Source organism: Callithrix jacchus, chromosome 7 (assembly GCF_049354715.1).
Source record: "Callithrix jacchus isolate 240 chromosome 7, calJac240_pri, whole genome shotgun sequence".
NCBI lineage: Eukaryota > Metazoa > Chordata > Mammalia > Primates > Cebidae > Callithrix > Callithrix jacchus.
Window position 1 is genome coordinate 109365337 of NC_133508.1, and position 15613 is coordinate 109380949.

A 15613-nucleotide genomic window follows, 5' to 3' on the forward strand; every position below is an offset into this window, starting at 1 on the left:
TTGCTTTGCATTACTACTACTCTCTGTTTCTATTACTATAATAGTGCTTATCAAGTTTTATTGCAGTTTTCTTTTTCATGTCATAAGATTATCATATTATTCAGGATAGGAAACATATATTTATATTTGTAGTCAGGGCACATATTAATTAATACAGCATCATGCAAACAGTAGGTGCTAACAAAAGTTTCAAGAATGAATAAATGCAAATAAACACACCCTTTTCTTTGTTTTGATTTTTTTTTAACAGACTGTGTTGGTAGGGCTTCAAGAAATGTGGAAAGATACTGCCATCTTCTTCATTATTTAGTAAAAATTATATGTAATAGTTTTTACTTTTTTCACCTAACACCAAGAAAACTGTCACCTTTAAACTTAAAAAATATACTTTATATAATATTTAAGTTAGAATCAGTAGCTTATATATAGGAAAAATCACCATTATACTCTTGCCAGGTGGTTCTTGCCTGCATCCCAACACTTTGGGAGGCTGAGGCGGGTGGATCATGAGGTCAAGAGATCGAGACTATCCTGGCCAACAGGGTGAAACCCCAGCTCTACCGGAAATGCAAAAATTAGGTGGGTGTGGTGGTGCACCCCTGTAGTCCCAGCTATTTGGGAGGCTGAGGCAGGAGAATTGCTTGAACCCAGGAGGCAGAGGTTGCAGTGAGATGTGCCACTGCACTCCAGCCTAGGCGACAGAGTCAGACTCTGCCTCAAAAACAAAAAAACAAAAACAAAAAAACCGAATCCATATAGCATAAAAATGTTTTTAAAAATTATCTTTTATTTTTTTCACATCATGTAAGTCATGCTTGGTTCTAGATACAATTCATTTGATCCATTCTTTAAAATTAATTGCAAGGAACCATAGTAAGGTAATTAACATTAAACTCAAAGGCCACATATCCTCAGCCAAATTATATCTATAATTAGCTAACATATACAGATAAATTAAAGAAAAATGAGAAATGCTTAATTATTTAGATCCTGCACTTGTTTTCCACCCCTTTTTGCCCTTTAGAGACTTACCTAATAATACACTAGTTTCATGTTTTGAATTTACAACAGAATATCAATTTCAGAAGATTATCTCAAAAATGATTTTTTTGTATTTTTATTTTATTTAAGATTTTAAAAAATATCTCACACGTATCAGAACCTCAACTAGATGTTTGTTGAACTTAATTTAATACTCCAAATATTCAGAATGAAGCCATCTCTTGTGACAGAAAGCATTGTTCAAGCAATTAGAAGAGAATAAAGCCATAAGGTGAGATGATAGGATCTAAACCTGCTGAAGTCAATTAGCTCTGGGGAATAATTTTAAAATAATACGTACATTAGCTAGAGAAAATTACAACAAAATATCTCCTGTATAAAAAATACAGCATGTGGCAAAAATAAAATTCCAAAGAAAATGTCTTTTCCACCCTAGTGCAAAGTAAATCATCAGAGCTTTTTCACATTAAACCAGAAACCGTTCAGCATGTAGGGAAGCCCCTTAGAAAGCAAATGACTGATGCATTTTACTCTGTGTATTCTTACATCTATAGCTGTATCTTGGCATTTTCCATCTGTCTTTCTCTTTTGTCTCTCTTTCTTTTGACTTTTTAAAACTATTTTCTGAACCTTCAGTGTTAGATTGTAGATTCTTTGGAACAGGTTATTATTCTACTTCCCTGTCTCAATTCTATAAGTTACAGTGCATAGTTTCAAAAAACAAATGTCTGAAAATACATTTTATTTTAAATTATTGCACCAAACACATTCAATTTATACCTACAAATACTGTAGTACTCTGGCTAGCAACAGATATGTATTTAATTGATTTGTTGATAGTTTTATTTTGTAAAATTTGTTTTCTGATGTTTGCCATATCAGGGTAGTGTTCACCAAAAGCACATGGTGTCTCATTACAAATTTACTGAGCACTTCATCCAATATTTGATTGTCCACTTATCTGTAAAATTAAAATGCCACATTTAACACATCGTCTTTTCTTTATCTATATATAAATGTTTTCTTTCCTATATTCATATATCCACATACATATGGATATTGGGGAGAAATAAATATATCTATTTCTTTCTCTGCATTAGTAGCCTTGGGTTCCAATATGAACTTTGAGAAATTATGATTTATAAGTTTAGAAGAAGGCAGAAACCACTAATTATCCCGGGGGATCAAAGGGATGATATTTCATGTGCCGGCACATTCAATTTATGGAGACTATAGTACTCAAATAATAATATTAACACATATAGCACTTCTTATCTTCAAAGCTTTTTCCAAATATTAAGTAATTAGCAAGTTAACACATTCAATAGGTGACATGTGCAGCACATTTTTCCTTAAAAAATAATTTGTTTATAATAAAGTTTTTAAGTATTTTTCATTACTGATGCCAAATACTGTATGTTTTTATCTCTACCACTATTGTGAATGTCTTTTGAGGTTTCAGTGATGTATAAGAATATTTAACAAAGTTTGAAGGTTTACATTACAGATGAAGTTTACATCATTTTTGTTCTTAATGCCATTGGCCTGTCCTTTTGAACAAGGCATTTATAGTTAGTTTCAATAAGCTGAAACTAATTTCAATGAAATCACTCCCTTATAGTAAACAATTTGCTTCTTTTAATTTGGTTTCTATCTGCACTGTGATTACAATACTGCTTAACTTGATCTAGAATTTTCTATCCTTTAAATGTGTGTTCTTTCCTTTGACTTTTTGGAGATAAAAGTATTTTTTAACTTAATTAACAAAATAATGGGAAATGAAATATGCCTGAACATGCAAGTACACAGATTATTCCTTGATTTTCACAGTTAGAAGCATCTGAAACTATTTATTAGCAGAATTTGATTTGGAAAGAAAGTGCTATCCTTTTTTAAACATATATTAAATGCTTATGTCAATAATATAACAATTTGGAAAAATAAAGAGCAATTCAGATGTACTTGGAAAAATATAAAAATAGTTTTGTCAAAATCCTTTTATAAAATAACAGTCATACATATAAACTGTACAACTCATTTATTTAGTTATTTCAAGATAAAAAGCATAAGAAAACAAACAAAAATTAGGTACCTGGAAATCTAGCTTCTAGATACTAGTTCCTAAAATAACTGTGTTACCTTAAGTAAACTACTCAATCTCTCTGATTTCCACTTTCCTCATTCCTAAAATTTTGGCATTCATTACGTAATTCAACATCTTGAATGTATATAGTTTTCTTCTCAATTTATTTCCTATTTATTATTCTTGCCAAATTGGTAATCAGTTAGTTGTTTGAGAGATCTGAGTGCTACTTATAATGTGGAATTTGAATCACTCACAGAAAGAGTAATTATGTATAAGAAACAATAATACTTGATGTTCTTGTTTTAGCTAATGACTAATAAGTTAACCGAAACTTTCTTTTTCTCTTTGTGTGTCTCACCAGTTTAGGGGAGAGAGGCTTTGTGAAGAGAGAGACCTTAATTTTGCTCATCACAAATGAGGAATGAGAAATTTATTTATTCATTAATTATTGCATTTTTTTCTGGCAATACAAGGACGGTTACTTTGCTAATTGATTACATAGAGGATCAAAGAGAGATTCCTGGCTAGATTTGGTTAGGATTATAAGAGAATAACTTTTTCTTCTAAACTTCTCGGAGTTAGTGCTGTTAATGTACTTTCAGATTCTGTAACGAAAACTGAAATTACAATAATCTATCTAGTAAGTGAAGTTCTTACTGAAATTACAGTGATTTACTTTAGAAGCTCATCAAAGGGATATGAATATCAACAGATTCTCAGCATTACTATTTTAAGAAACAAATGTCTCCTTATGCCCAATTATAATATTATTTTCACTAATCTATGTCCTCTAATTACATTTAAAATGTAGTACAGTCACCAGTAATTCATTTTTATTGAATTAATTCCTTTTCATTACACACAACGTTTTAAGTAATAACTAACAGAACATGAAAGTTAACTTTTGTTTTGAAGTCTATTGATATTCTCTCTGCTTGACCACTGAAGCATCCAACTAATCACCAATATCTGCTGACTCTGCCTCTGAATTCTTTATCTAACTCCACGTAGTTAAATTACACGTGGATCCTTCCATTGCCATTACTTCTTGGTCGTTGGGGTACAGTCTTAGACAAACTTTCCTGCACTGATGCAAAGCCATTTCTCCGTTCTTTTTCCCCAGAAAGTACTTGATAAATTTCACCTGTTTTCTCTCTGTTTTAAAAAGCCCTTTCTTTCCCACAACTGCTGAGAGTTGTTGAAAGTGGTGGCAGTGCTTTATTTGTTCTCCAAATGCCCGGCATTATTGATGGTTTATAATGTTATTATTAATTTAATGGAAGAATGCATAGATGGATAAAATAATGGATTACACAAGTTACTTACAACAGTCCAAACTTAAGGAGGAAGGAAACTCCTTGTTAAATTTTTGGGATGCAAAATTTAGATTGTGCATTATTGGAGTACATTTAAATCCAACCTTAATTGTTTTTATACATTTATTTAGTTTTCTATAATTTAGATTGGGATGGATAATAGTCTGTACAAGTCCATGTAGTTAGATTCTTATACTTTGAAATGCTCATATCAATCATGGTTGCAGAGTTTTCTTAGGTTATGGTGACAAGTAAGGAATAGCTCAATGATTAAGTTAACTTATGGTTTGGCAGAAAACAAAAGAAAAGAAACTTTCTATTCCCAACTTCCTACCCACCAGGTATGGCTGACACCTTGCTGGACATAAGGAGCATGAGGTATCTTTCTCAGTTCTACACAATTATACAGGAGGGGCCCCTCCAGCCCCTCAACAAACACTGTATTAGTCTGCTTGGACTGCCATAATAAAATACCATGAAATGAATGGTTTACATATAGAAATGTATTTTCTCACAGTTCTGGAGACTGAAAGTTCAAGATCAATGTGCCGGCATGGTTGGTATCTGGCGAGGCCTCTCCTTGGACTGCAGATGGCTGCCTTCTTGCTGTGTCCTCACGTGGCAGACAGAAGTTTCTGGTGTCTGCTTTGTCTTCATATAAGGGCACCAGCCTATGGGATTAGGACCTAATCTTTATGACCTCATTTGACCTTAATTACTTCCTAAAGGGCCTATCTGCAAACACAGTTACATTGGGGTTTGAAGCTTCAAGATATGAGCTTTGAGGGATCATAATTATGTTCCTGGCACACCCTCTGATATTTTCCTACATTTTTTTTTCTGATTATCTACTGACTTAGTTGGACACATCTGAAGAACACTGATCTAATAGGACCCACATTCAAGTTCTGCATATTATAGTGTTTTTGAGGCTCAGAGTCTGGAATCTCCCCTCACATGAAACTTCCCTCTGACCAATATAAGATGAATATGAAAGAACACAGTCAAGTAATTTGGAAAGAAATGAAATAAGTGTTCTAAATGGACCTAACAAGTTTTTTGTATTTGAAAGCTCAAAGGTAGAGAAAATTGGCAAAGAGTATCTAAAGAAAGAGACATAATAATCTCTAATATTAGGACTCAAAGCATCTTCCCATTAGTTATTATATCTGGCATGTTATCTGGTTAGCAGCAAGTCAAAGGGTTCCATGAGGTTGTTCATATTGTTAGAGGTTTCTAAAAATTTAAGTGTTCTCTAAATAAACATAGCAGTACATTTTGAAATATAGTGAAGAGGTAGAGGGAAAATTTAGGCCATAGTTTTGGTTGTACCTAGTTAGTTTCATGTGTAACTTTCAAATAACAATTACTAGGGTTAATTCCATTATACCAATGTTATCTTGGTGAGCTAGGCATCTGCTACAGCTGTCTTTAAAATTTCGTGTTATTAGGTAGGCAAATGTTTCATTTATGCAAGGTAAGCTTTACCCTTTGCTGCTATTGCCTTTTATTGTTGTAAAAAAATCAATATGTATTTTAAATTACACATATAATTGTTTTGTGTTTTGGTGCCTAATTCCTCCCCTTGAAATGCATGAAAAGAATTAAAATGCTCAAACTGTTTCCTTTAATTCCTTTCATGCAGTTTTGTGAGGGGAATTAACCTCCACACTGTAAAATTATTGTATGTGTAATATTAAAAATGGAACATCTCATTTCCTCTTTATTTCTATTGTGGGGATTGTAAACACCAGAGGTATCTAATGAAGACTTTATTTTTACAACATCACAAAATGGAAAAGGCACATTGGAAAAACAACTAGAACCTTGTCTTTCAGATTGGTTCCCAGATCCACTGCAAGACATTGATTTCTTTCTGTTTCCATTTTCTTGTTGTTTTTCTCTTACTTTTAACTTCTACTGAATTTAATGTGACAAGGTGTCAACAAAGTAGCTGCCTAGAGAACAGCATCTAGTTACAACTTGAGCCTTCTATATTAGTATCCTTGATTTTCTAGGTTTAAGCCTCAGGATTAAGGATTATGTGCATCCAACGCCACAAAGTTCTGTGTGTAAATGCAAGTCTGCAATCAATGGTCTGATCGCCCCTCATGCAAGACCCTCCATGTTTTAAAAAATCTCTTCTGTAGATACACATGCTATTTATTCTTTTGGGGGGAGGTGTGGGGAGTGCAACATTTTTTTGGTTTGACATATCCAGTTGTTACTTACCTTTACCTTGAAAGGGTATCTAGATGAGTAAATCCTATTTACTCATTCTGTCTTATGATTAATAATTGTCTGAAGTTTAGAACTGTTTGTTTTTTGCACTGTTGACTTTAGCTATCTAATAAACATTATAAATACATGGACAACCCTGATAACAATTTTCAAAATAGCAAAGAGATTTTAACAGTTTAATGATCATATTTACAAGTAACACAGTGAAACAGTAGTTTCCTCTATTTTGGTTAGTGTCACTCATACGTTAGGCAGAATACTCAGTTTTAGTGTATGACATGTTAGTATTATCTATGAATATTCATCCAATAAACATGTTTTAATGATTATAAAATTAATAACTTTTAATAAATGTATACACTATGCATGTTAAATCTTAAATCATATTCTTACTAATAGCCATTACAAACATAAAACAGGCAGCAAAAATAACATTTGGAAAACAAAGGAAACATCCCTGATTTACTTGTAATCCTTGCTTCACACATAGACCAATGCCCCTCCATGTCAGGGCCTGAAGCCTTTCAGTTTAACATGATTTAGATGGAAACTCAGATTTTAAAAAATCCATCTTGTAGTCCTCTGACAAAGTAATTGGCTGGAAAAATTATAATAAAATTTTCATAAAGTTCATATTCATGAAGTGGCAAAATTGCTTTTAGGAAATTACGATATTAATAATTTACACCCGTGTCAATAGCATTTCCAAAATAACTCAAGCTTTCTACCTCCAAGATTATGAACCTACCTTGATTTCTCCCCCCACACACAGACAGTTAAACATGCTGAGACACATTGAGATATAGATACAGATTATTCATTTAAGAAAATAGCTCCTTGTTTAATTAGAGATTTATCATATTAACTAGCCATACTATTGCTCTGAATTAGTTTTCCAAGGTTTGCAGAATTAAAGATAGTAAAAATTGATGAACCTTAGCTGTATTTCCCCCTGAAGGGTACACTTTTATTACATTTCAGATGCAAAACACAATTAGCCTCTAACCTAACCATGTTAATCTCCTTGAGTTAAGCTTATGTGTTTCTGCTTGTCTAGAAAGTTTTAATGAAAGATGTATGTCTTTTACAGCCGATTTTAATAACCTCTTTATTTGCATCTCTGTCCTTGTTTAGAGGAAGAGTTAATACAATAAGCTCTGAATAACAGAATGCTCTTTTAAAATAGGGGATGAATAAAATTCTGTGACATTTAATTTGAGGAGTACTCAGCAGGAGACAGACACCAACAATAAACATTATTCAAGTTCCAAAAGTTTCCATGTAATTAACAAAGATGGATACATTAGTGTCATCCATTATGTTCCATTCTGTAAACTCCAGACTTCTGGTCATTAAGCAGGGCTATTTTGACAAGACTGGATTTAAAAAATTGATTTACTTTCTGGATTGGTAGTTTTTTTAGAGGTAGATTTTTTTCCCTTCAGCAACAGAGTAGTTGCAGATTACCATTATGTTTTCCATAACATATTCTGAAATATTCAAACTACTCCCAAACTGTATTTTCTGCCGAGCACAAGTTTTAGTTGTGTGAATATATCCTGTTTCAAACTGGGAAATAAATGGTCACTTGTGGATTTCCTCACTAAGGGTTAGAATCTACTACTGCTACTTCCTCACTCTCAATGACATAACTACTTCCTTACCCTCAGTGAAATGTTTAATAGTAGAGTGAACATTCCAGCTTTATATCTTGGAAAGGATTTACATTAAAAATAAAAAGATAATATCCTCCGTTTTCAAAGAGATATGAACTACAGATGCAAAAACTGAACTACAGATGTAAAACTATCTTCTGTGGTCCAAATTAGCAAAAATATAGGAACACAGTGACCTAATTATCATCTGACTGCATTGATAATCTAACACAATATCATCTGTTCCATTACCAGCAGTGTACAATTATCTCACCCAATATATAGGGAATGCATCCTAAAATTACATTTAAACATAGATTTAATTTAGATATTTAATGGGAATTTTCTCCAGAAATGCCAATTTCCAAACACAGAATCATTACATTTTTCTGATATACAGTATATTTTCATCTACTTAACAGTGAACTACCCATAGACAAAGGTTGTGTCTCATTTAACATCTAGCACTTAGCGTAATATCTAACACATGCAGATAAACTATATAGATTTATTGAATGAAGACCACAGAAATGATTGAATAAACAGATTTTTATCTATCAACCAACATGTAGCTGGAACAAGAAAGAAGGAAGAATAACTTTTAAAAACATAGTTTTCATAAAATGTTCTCACAGAAATTTCAGCCCCCTCCAAGTAATGTATCTAATATTTCTATTGTTGATGTAAATTTTCTTGTCTCATCATTGATTCTTAATGACCCACAGTCAATAAAATCACATTCTATGAAGCAAAAGTCACATCATTTTGCCACTGCATTTAGAGCAATGCCCACCCTGTTGTGTTCCTTTCTCAGATTACTTTATGATTTTTATAATGGGCTCCCTGCCTGCAATCTCCACCTTGCCAAAATCCAACCCCAGGCTTCTTCTCACATTGCTACCAGAGATAATTTTCTGCCATATGGATGTATCCTTGTCTTTCCCTAATGACAGTTTCCAAATAGCTAGCACTTTATTGTATCAGGAATAAAGTCCAAGTTGCTTAGCATGTCATTCCTAAGATCCTTTCCTAATTGGCCTGGGCTTTATGTTCCTGAATTGAAACAAGATCCACTGTCTGCATGTACAGCTATACCTAAGAAGTAATGAAATGTCCTTCCTCTCTGCCTCGGTTTATTTTGTATCCTCCCCCTGGAAAGTGTTTTCCAGTTTCTAACCACCTTTCTGCAATTGGTAAGCCTCTTTCCAATATCACCCATTCTTTGAAGCCTTCCAGAATCCTCTAGGCAGAATTAGTCCTCATTCTGAGATGCCATAATATTTACTATGTACTTTTATGAGGGCACCTACCACATCAAATATTAGCAGTATGCATTAGGTGCTAAATCTTGTACTACATGCATTTTTATATATCTCCATTCGAAGAGGGAAAAGACTTCTTGGTCATCTTTAAATGTCCAGCATCTAGAACAGTCTGAAGAGGCAGGATGAGTTTAATAAATATAAAGAGAGCATGAAATCACATGGTTAAAAAGAACTTTGGGAACACACATATACTCCTTGGTGACCAAAAGGATGAATTCCCAAAGTATATGTGTATCTTCCTGCAGTCTGAGGGTTCTGTTCATGTTTCAGTAGCCTCTTGCTTGCATATAGCTTTCTAATCTAAGGAAAGCAGAGACTAACTGCTTCTCTGGCATCTGGGGCAGGAGATGACTCATTGACTGAACTGACAGTGGTCATCTGTGTCTGTCAAACATAAAGTGGGTATGTTTTCCCAAGATGGCAGGCGTGTCTTGCAAAGGAAACCAGGGCCTCCCACATGGCAGTATTAACCAATTAAGAAATGAATAGCCACTTTCAGAGACAGTTTTTCAGCTTCAGTCTTCTTTCTCTGTTCAGAAGGTAATACATTAGTATATAAATTGAGTGAATCTTCATTAACCAATGGCACTAAAACTAGTGGGAGAAAAAGAAGGAAGTTGTTTCTATATGTTGTATTTTTAAAGAAGTGTTGATTTTAGAAGTCTGTAATAGATTAGGATACAATATTTATTCTGAAACAAAATCTGTTCAGGTCTAGGTTATTTCTGAAACTGTAGCAGTAAAAATTGTTTTATAAGATCAATTTATATATTTTGAAATTAAATATTTTTCCTGGAGAATCTACCATTGCACTGAGCTAGTAGACGCTGTTTTACACATGTATTCTCTGATCCTCTAAATTTCCTTTCAAAGTAGGATGAGAACTCTGGAGCTCAGATAATGTAATTTATCTGCCCTAGGTTATATCTATTAGGTTGATGAAAAATTGTGGCTTTTGCCATTGGAAGTAATGAAAAAAACCGCAATTACTTTTGCACCAACCTAATGGGTATGACTTCACTGTTATTCCCAGTACACTGTACATAACTATAAATTGGTGCAAAAGTTATTGTGGTGTTGCCACTGAACATAATGGTAAAAACAGCAATTACTTTTGCACCAACCTACAGTTAGGCATAGTGTACTCAAAATAAAGATGACTTTACTAGAGTAAGTCAGTTATTCTGGCTCTGCCAGAATGTGAACCTGAGTCTCACTTACTCTAAAGTCACTTTTATTTCCAGTACACTATGCATCTAGGGTTTGGTTTCTATGATTTGTGACTAGGTGGACTTAAATATATAGATTAAAAATTTTAGTAGGTCACAAAACTATCTCACATACCATCCTTAAAGTCACACACCATGCACATTTTTAATCATGCCTAGTAGGCCCCTTGCTGTAACAAACTACGAAGTCAAGACTGTAGTGCTTGATCACAGTGGCTTTGTGCTTCCTCCAAGATTTAATACTCACGAAACCTCCCTGTAAGATGTAGTCTGCTAAGTGTTAGCTTTAATGTAGTTTTTGACAGCTACCATCTAGTAAAACAATGCTCAGTGATGGGATGGCTTATAGTCTCAATTTCAGCCTAAAGAACATTTGAAGGGGTGTATTTTATAAATTTTTCTGTATTGGGGCAAAAAAGAAATATGTTAAAGACATTTAAAAAAAAGGAAAAAAAAAAAAACCTTTCTTCTTGCGTTCATTTTACTCAGAATCATGCTATCCAGAAGAATGCAGCTTTAAGTTGGATGCAGAGAAGTGATGGGTAATTAAGTCTGTGTCATTTATTTTGTAGAAAAAAAGGAGCCTTTATCACAAATGATATTGCCTTTTCAGTCTCCCAGAAAGAACATTTTACTTCACCTTTTTCTCTTGAGTTATTAAAAATAAGCCCTCCAAATACTGAAGCCAGACACAGTTACCTAAAGAAAAGAAAGCCTCTAATCCTCTCCCCAGGCATGTAGAGGAGCTGAGGATTCTTTACCTCTGTGGCTTTGTTAGTACACCAATAACTGAAACAAGATAAATTCTGACTGAACAAGCAATATGTTGATAGTGTCTGTGCAAAAGCTCCTGTGGTTTGGCCAGCCGGGATCAAACCAGAACACAGTGGCCCTGAGCACCAATGGCTTCCATTATGCTGGCCCTATTCTTTCATGAGTAGTGACCAAATACAGTCCTTGTCTACTGATGAAGCATTTAGTTTAAATTTCTTCCCAGAGTGAACTTTTAATATGATCTACGTCTCAAAAGAAAGCAAAATGTACAGTTTAACCATTAATCATCTAGAATGAGAATTACCATTATTATTTTACCTATTGCTACTAACACTGATACCTGACATTTAAATTGTTCTTTCACCACGGCATGGCAGAGTGTTTTTATATTTTTCATCTCATATGATTCCTACAGTAAACCTTGAGATAGGAAGCAATTTTAGTTTTTGTTTCATTTTATCAAATGAGGAAACTTAAGAAACACGGTGTATGTGTCTTGGCCTAGAATCATGACATTTAGTTGCAGTGTCCTAATTTTACTGTTAACTCCAGTTCTGCTTTATTATTATTATTATTATTATTATTTTCACATCTAACTATAATTCAAATAGCAAATATTTCTGAGTAAAACAAATTCCAAATATCCCAAGAAAACCACTGTTATTTTGATATGTAAAGGTATGGATACAGACATAGGTATATTTTTAATACACATACATAGTAAAAGTAAAAATACAAATGAGTGAAATCACATAAGGCTGTAAACTACTTTTCACTTTTTAAATTGGCCATCTTTATTCATATGTATATTTTGTGCACTGTATTACTACTTTCTAAGGATAAATTATAGGATGTTTAACTTCAAGTCTGTCTACCTGCTTTTGAATCTCCTGATTTATTCTCAAAATTTATGTATTCTTAGAAATCCTTCCTCTATTGCCCCCATAATTTACTGATGGGTCCTAAATGGGGTAACTGATTTGTTTTGTCAGAATATGGTAGTGACCCATCCATTTCTTTTTCACAGACTTAATGTGAAACACTGGCACTGCTAATTATCTGCCCAAACTTGAAACAGACAAACAAACACACAAAATCAATCTTCCAAGTCTTCTCTGGGGAGCAGAGCATCTTCTCCACATGTCTATTCACAACTGTATGGAAAAGTAGCAGAAAGGACTTGAACTGCAGCAAAGGTAATTGGGATATGTTTGCCCTACTGTTCTGTTAGGGTTTGACTGACTTCAAACAAAATAAAATTAAGTAAGAAGTGTACTTTTAGCAAAAAGTTAAATTGAAGGTTGGTTATCATCATATTAACATTTATAAACATAAAAATGGTAAAGTAAGAATTCTTATTTTGCATCAAGCAATGTTCTAAGACCTTCATTTACATTACTGCATGTAATGCTCACAGCACCACTATGAGGCACTACTTTTAATTCTCATTTTGCCCATAAGCAAAATTAGACTACCAGAGGTTATTAAATGATGTGCTATTGGGCATCGAGCCAGGAAGAGATATAGCCAAATACACAAACCAAGACACCCTAAGAAAAGAATCCATACATTTAACCAGCTTGCAATTAAAAGCACTAATTTTAAAAATTTCCCTTCAGTTTAAAAAGCAATCCAAGTATAACCATAAATACTCAGAATATATAGAAATATATACTTAATAATAAAAGTAGTTAATAACTTATAAGGCATTTACTAGTTGTGAGGGGTTTTTCTAATGCTTCATGAATTTCATTTAAAGATATTCATACCAATTATACACATAAGAACACTGAGGCAAAGGAATGTTGAGTTAGATTTCTATGATCTCTCAGCCAATAAGTGGTGGAGCTGGGATAGAAATCCAGGCAGTGTGGATTTCACGCTGGATTTAACAACAAAGCTACACTACTCATTAACATTCACTTCAACTTACACATTTTCTGAGAACATCATAATTGTGTAAAATAAGGTCTAAATATATAGAATTAGTCTCCTACTTCTAGATGGCTGAAATTAAGACCACATTTTAACTTTTGCAGTAACAAGAGAATTAATAAATAATGATTGACTGTTATGAACTGATCTGTGTCCTTCTGGAATTCATGTTGAAGTTCTAACCCCCAATGTGACTTTATTTGGAGATAGCTTCTTTAAGGAGGTAATTAAGGTTAAATGAGGTCATACGCTTGGACCATAATCCAGTATGCCTGGTGTCCTAATACGAAGACAGAGAGACACCATAAATGCACAGAGAAAAGGCCCTGTGCAGAGGACATAATGAGAATGCAGCCATTATGGCTGAGAGGGCCTCCGGAGAAACCACCACTGCTGGCACCTTGATTTTAGACTATCAGCCTCCAGAACTATGAGAAAATAAATTTATGCTGTTTAAGCCACCCAGTCTGTGGCCTTTTCTTATGACAGTTCTATCAGACAAAGATATTGACCAACTCATAAATTGGTAACTAAAGAATAAAAGAGAAGGTCTGAGAAATTCAAAAGCCAGAATGAATGCTAATGAAATATTTCCAGAGCAGGAAAGTATATGTTTTAGGTTCTCCCAGTGCCCATTCAATTTTTTTGCCATAAATTCCTAGTATAATAATGGATCATAAATTTATGCATAAATGCACAAATTTTCCTTACATTTATTTCATGTTAGGTGTATTGCAGATGCTTAAAGCAGTAAAGAACTACATTTCTAGTTGTAGCAACATTTGGTGACAAAATAGCAAGTTCTATACACATGGAAAAGATCGATTTGATTTGTAAACCAAATTATATACCTTTTAATTTTAAGATCCCAATTCAGCTCATGAATCTTTCATGTTTGGTAATATCCTGTACATTAGAGATTTAAATTTTGTTGTGGTGTAACAGTGTCTGTATATGTTCAATTTCCATTACTCTTAATGAGTGTTCTGCTCAAACTGGTTTGTAAAAAGTTCACAGTGTGAACTGAATTTTGAATTTATGTAAAGATGAGATTTATCTCGTCATACCTTGAGCAGCAAACAGAAGATAAATGCATATTTTAACAGTACATCCATTTTTTTACTACAGAAAAAACTGACTAGATATCTACTCCAATTTTAGGAAGTACAACTTACTAAATTTATAAAACTTTGAAGATAAAGTACCATAATTTACAGACAATTTACTTGCTCCAAATCCTGCTTGAACTGTAGTTTTACACTGAGTGATTTTCCTAATCTGTGCTCTAGCTTGTCAATTTTGTTGTCCACTCTAACAAGAAACCTAGTCAGTGATGCATAATAATATCAGGTTTGTGGCTTTGAATAGATTTCATATACTGGGGAAAAAAAACCCAAACTGTTCTTAAAGTATATTATTTATATAAACTTGTTTAACTAATTTATTTTTCTTAAGACATAGGAATAAATAGCTGGTAACTATTTCTAAGTTTGTCTGAACTGCATATACATCCAATCATTACTGAAGGTTATATTCATTATAAAATATTTGATGGACACTTTCCAACTGGAATGTACCAAAATATTGTTCCTTTGTATCTTATTTATAGGCTTTGGCATTCACATGAGAAATGTGTATTGCCAAGTTGTCCTTTAACACCATACCACAAAGGAAAATAAGCTCTAAAAGGGAGGAGCATCTCCTTTTTATTAGCAACTTCACAAAATAAAACTAGAGGTTCACTGATTATAGTTTAAAACACTATATTACTGTAACTGTTCCAGACCTATCTGTAACAAAGTTGAGTTGATACTCAGGTATCATAGCCCCCCAGGTTGAAGGTCAATAATCTATGCATGTCCAGATGAACCAAGTGTGCAACCACAGGTGGAACCTAAGTGCTTGAATCAAGAAACTAAACTAAGAAGTGGACACCACGTGGCAGGATCCAGGATCCAATCAGGTTGAGCCCTGGCATTGCCCCATGAGAGGATCCAGTCAGATCATGCCTGCTGGCATCCTTTCATTGCAAGTTCCAATCAGATCACAC

At 33.6% G+C, this 15613-nt stretch overlaps 1 protein-coding gene across 6 annotated transcripts in view; it reads right to left on the reverse strand.

Moving 5' to 3' along the window:
* Nucleotides 1-15613, reverse strand: part of NEGR1 (neuronal growth regulator 1) — a 925952-nt gene that overhangs the window by 686958 nt on the left and 223381 nt on the right. For 4 of the 6 annotated variants that reach the window (XM_078332239.1, XM_078332237.1, XM_078332240.1 and 1 more), the window contains exon 2: nucleotides 4920-5075. The exons of the other annotated variants lie outside the window; for them this stretch is intronic. In XM_078332239.1, coding sequence (XP_078188365.1) covers nucleotides 4920-5075 — 156 coding nt within the window. The remainder of the gene's footprint in view (nucleotides 1-4919; nucleotides 5076-15613) is intronic. 6 annotated transcript variants of the gene reach the window in all.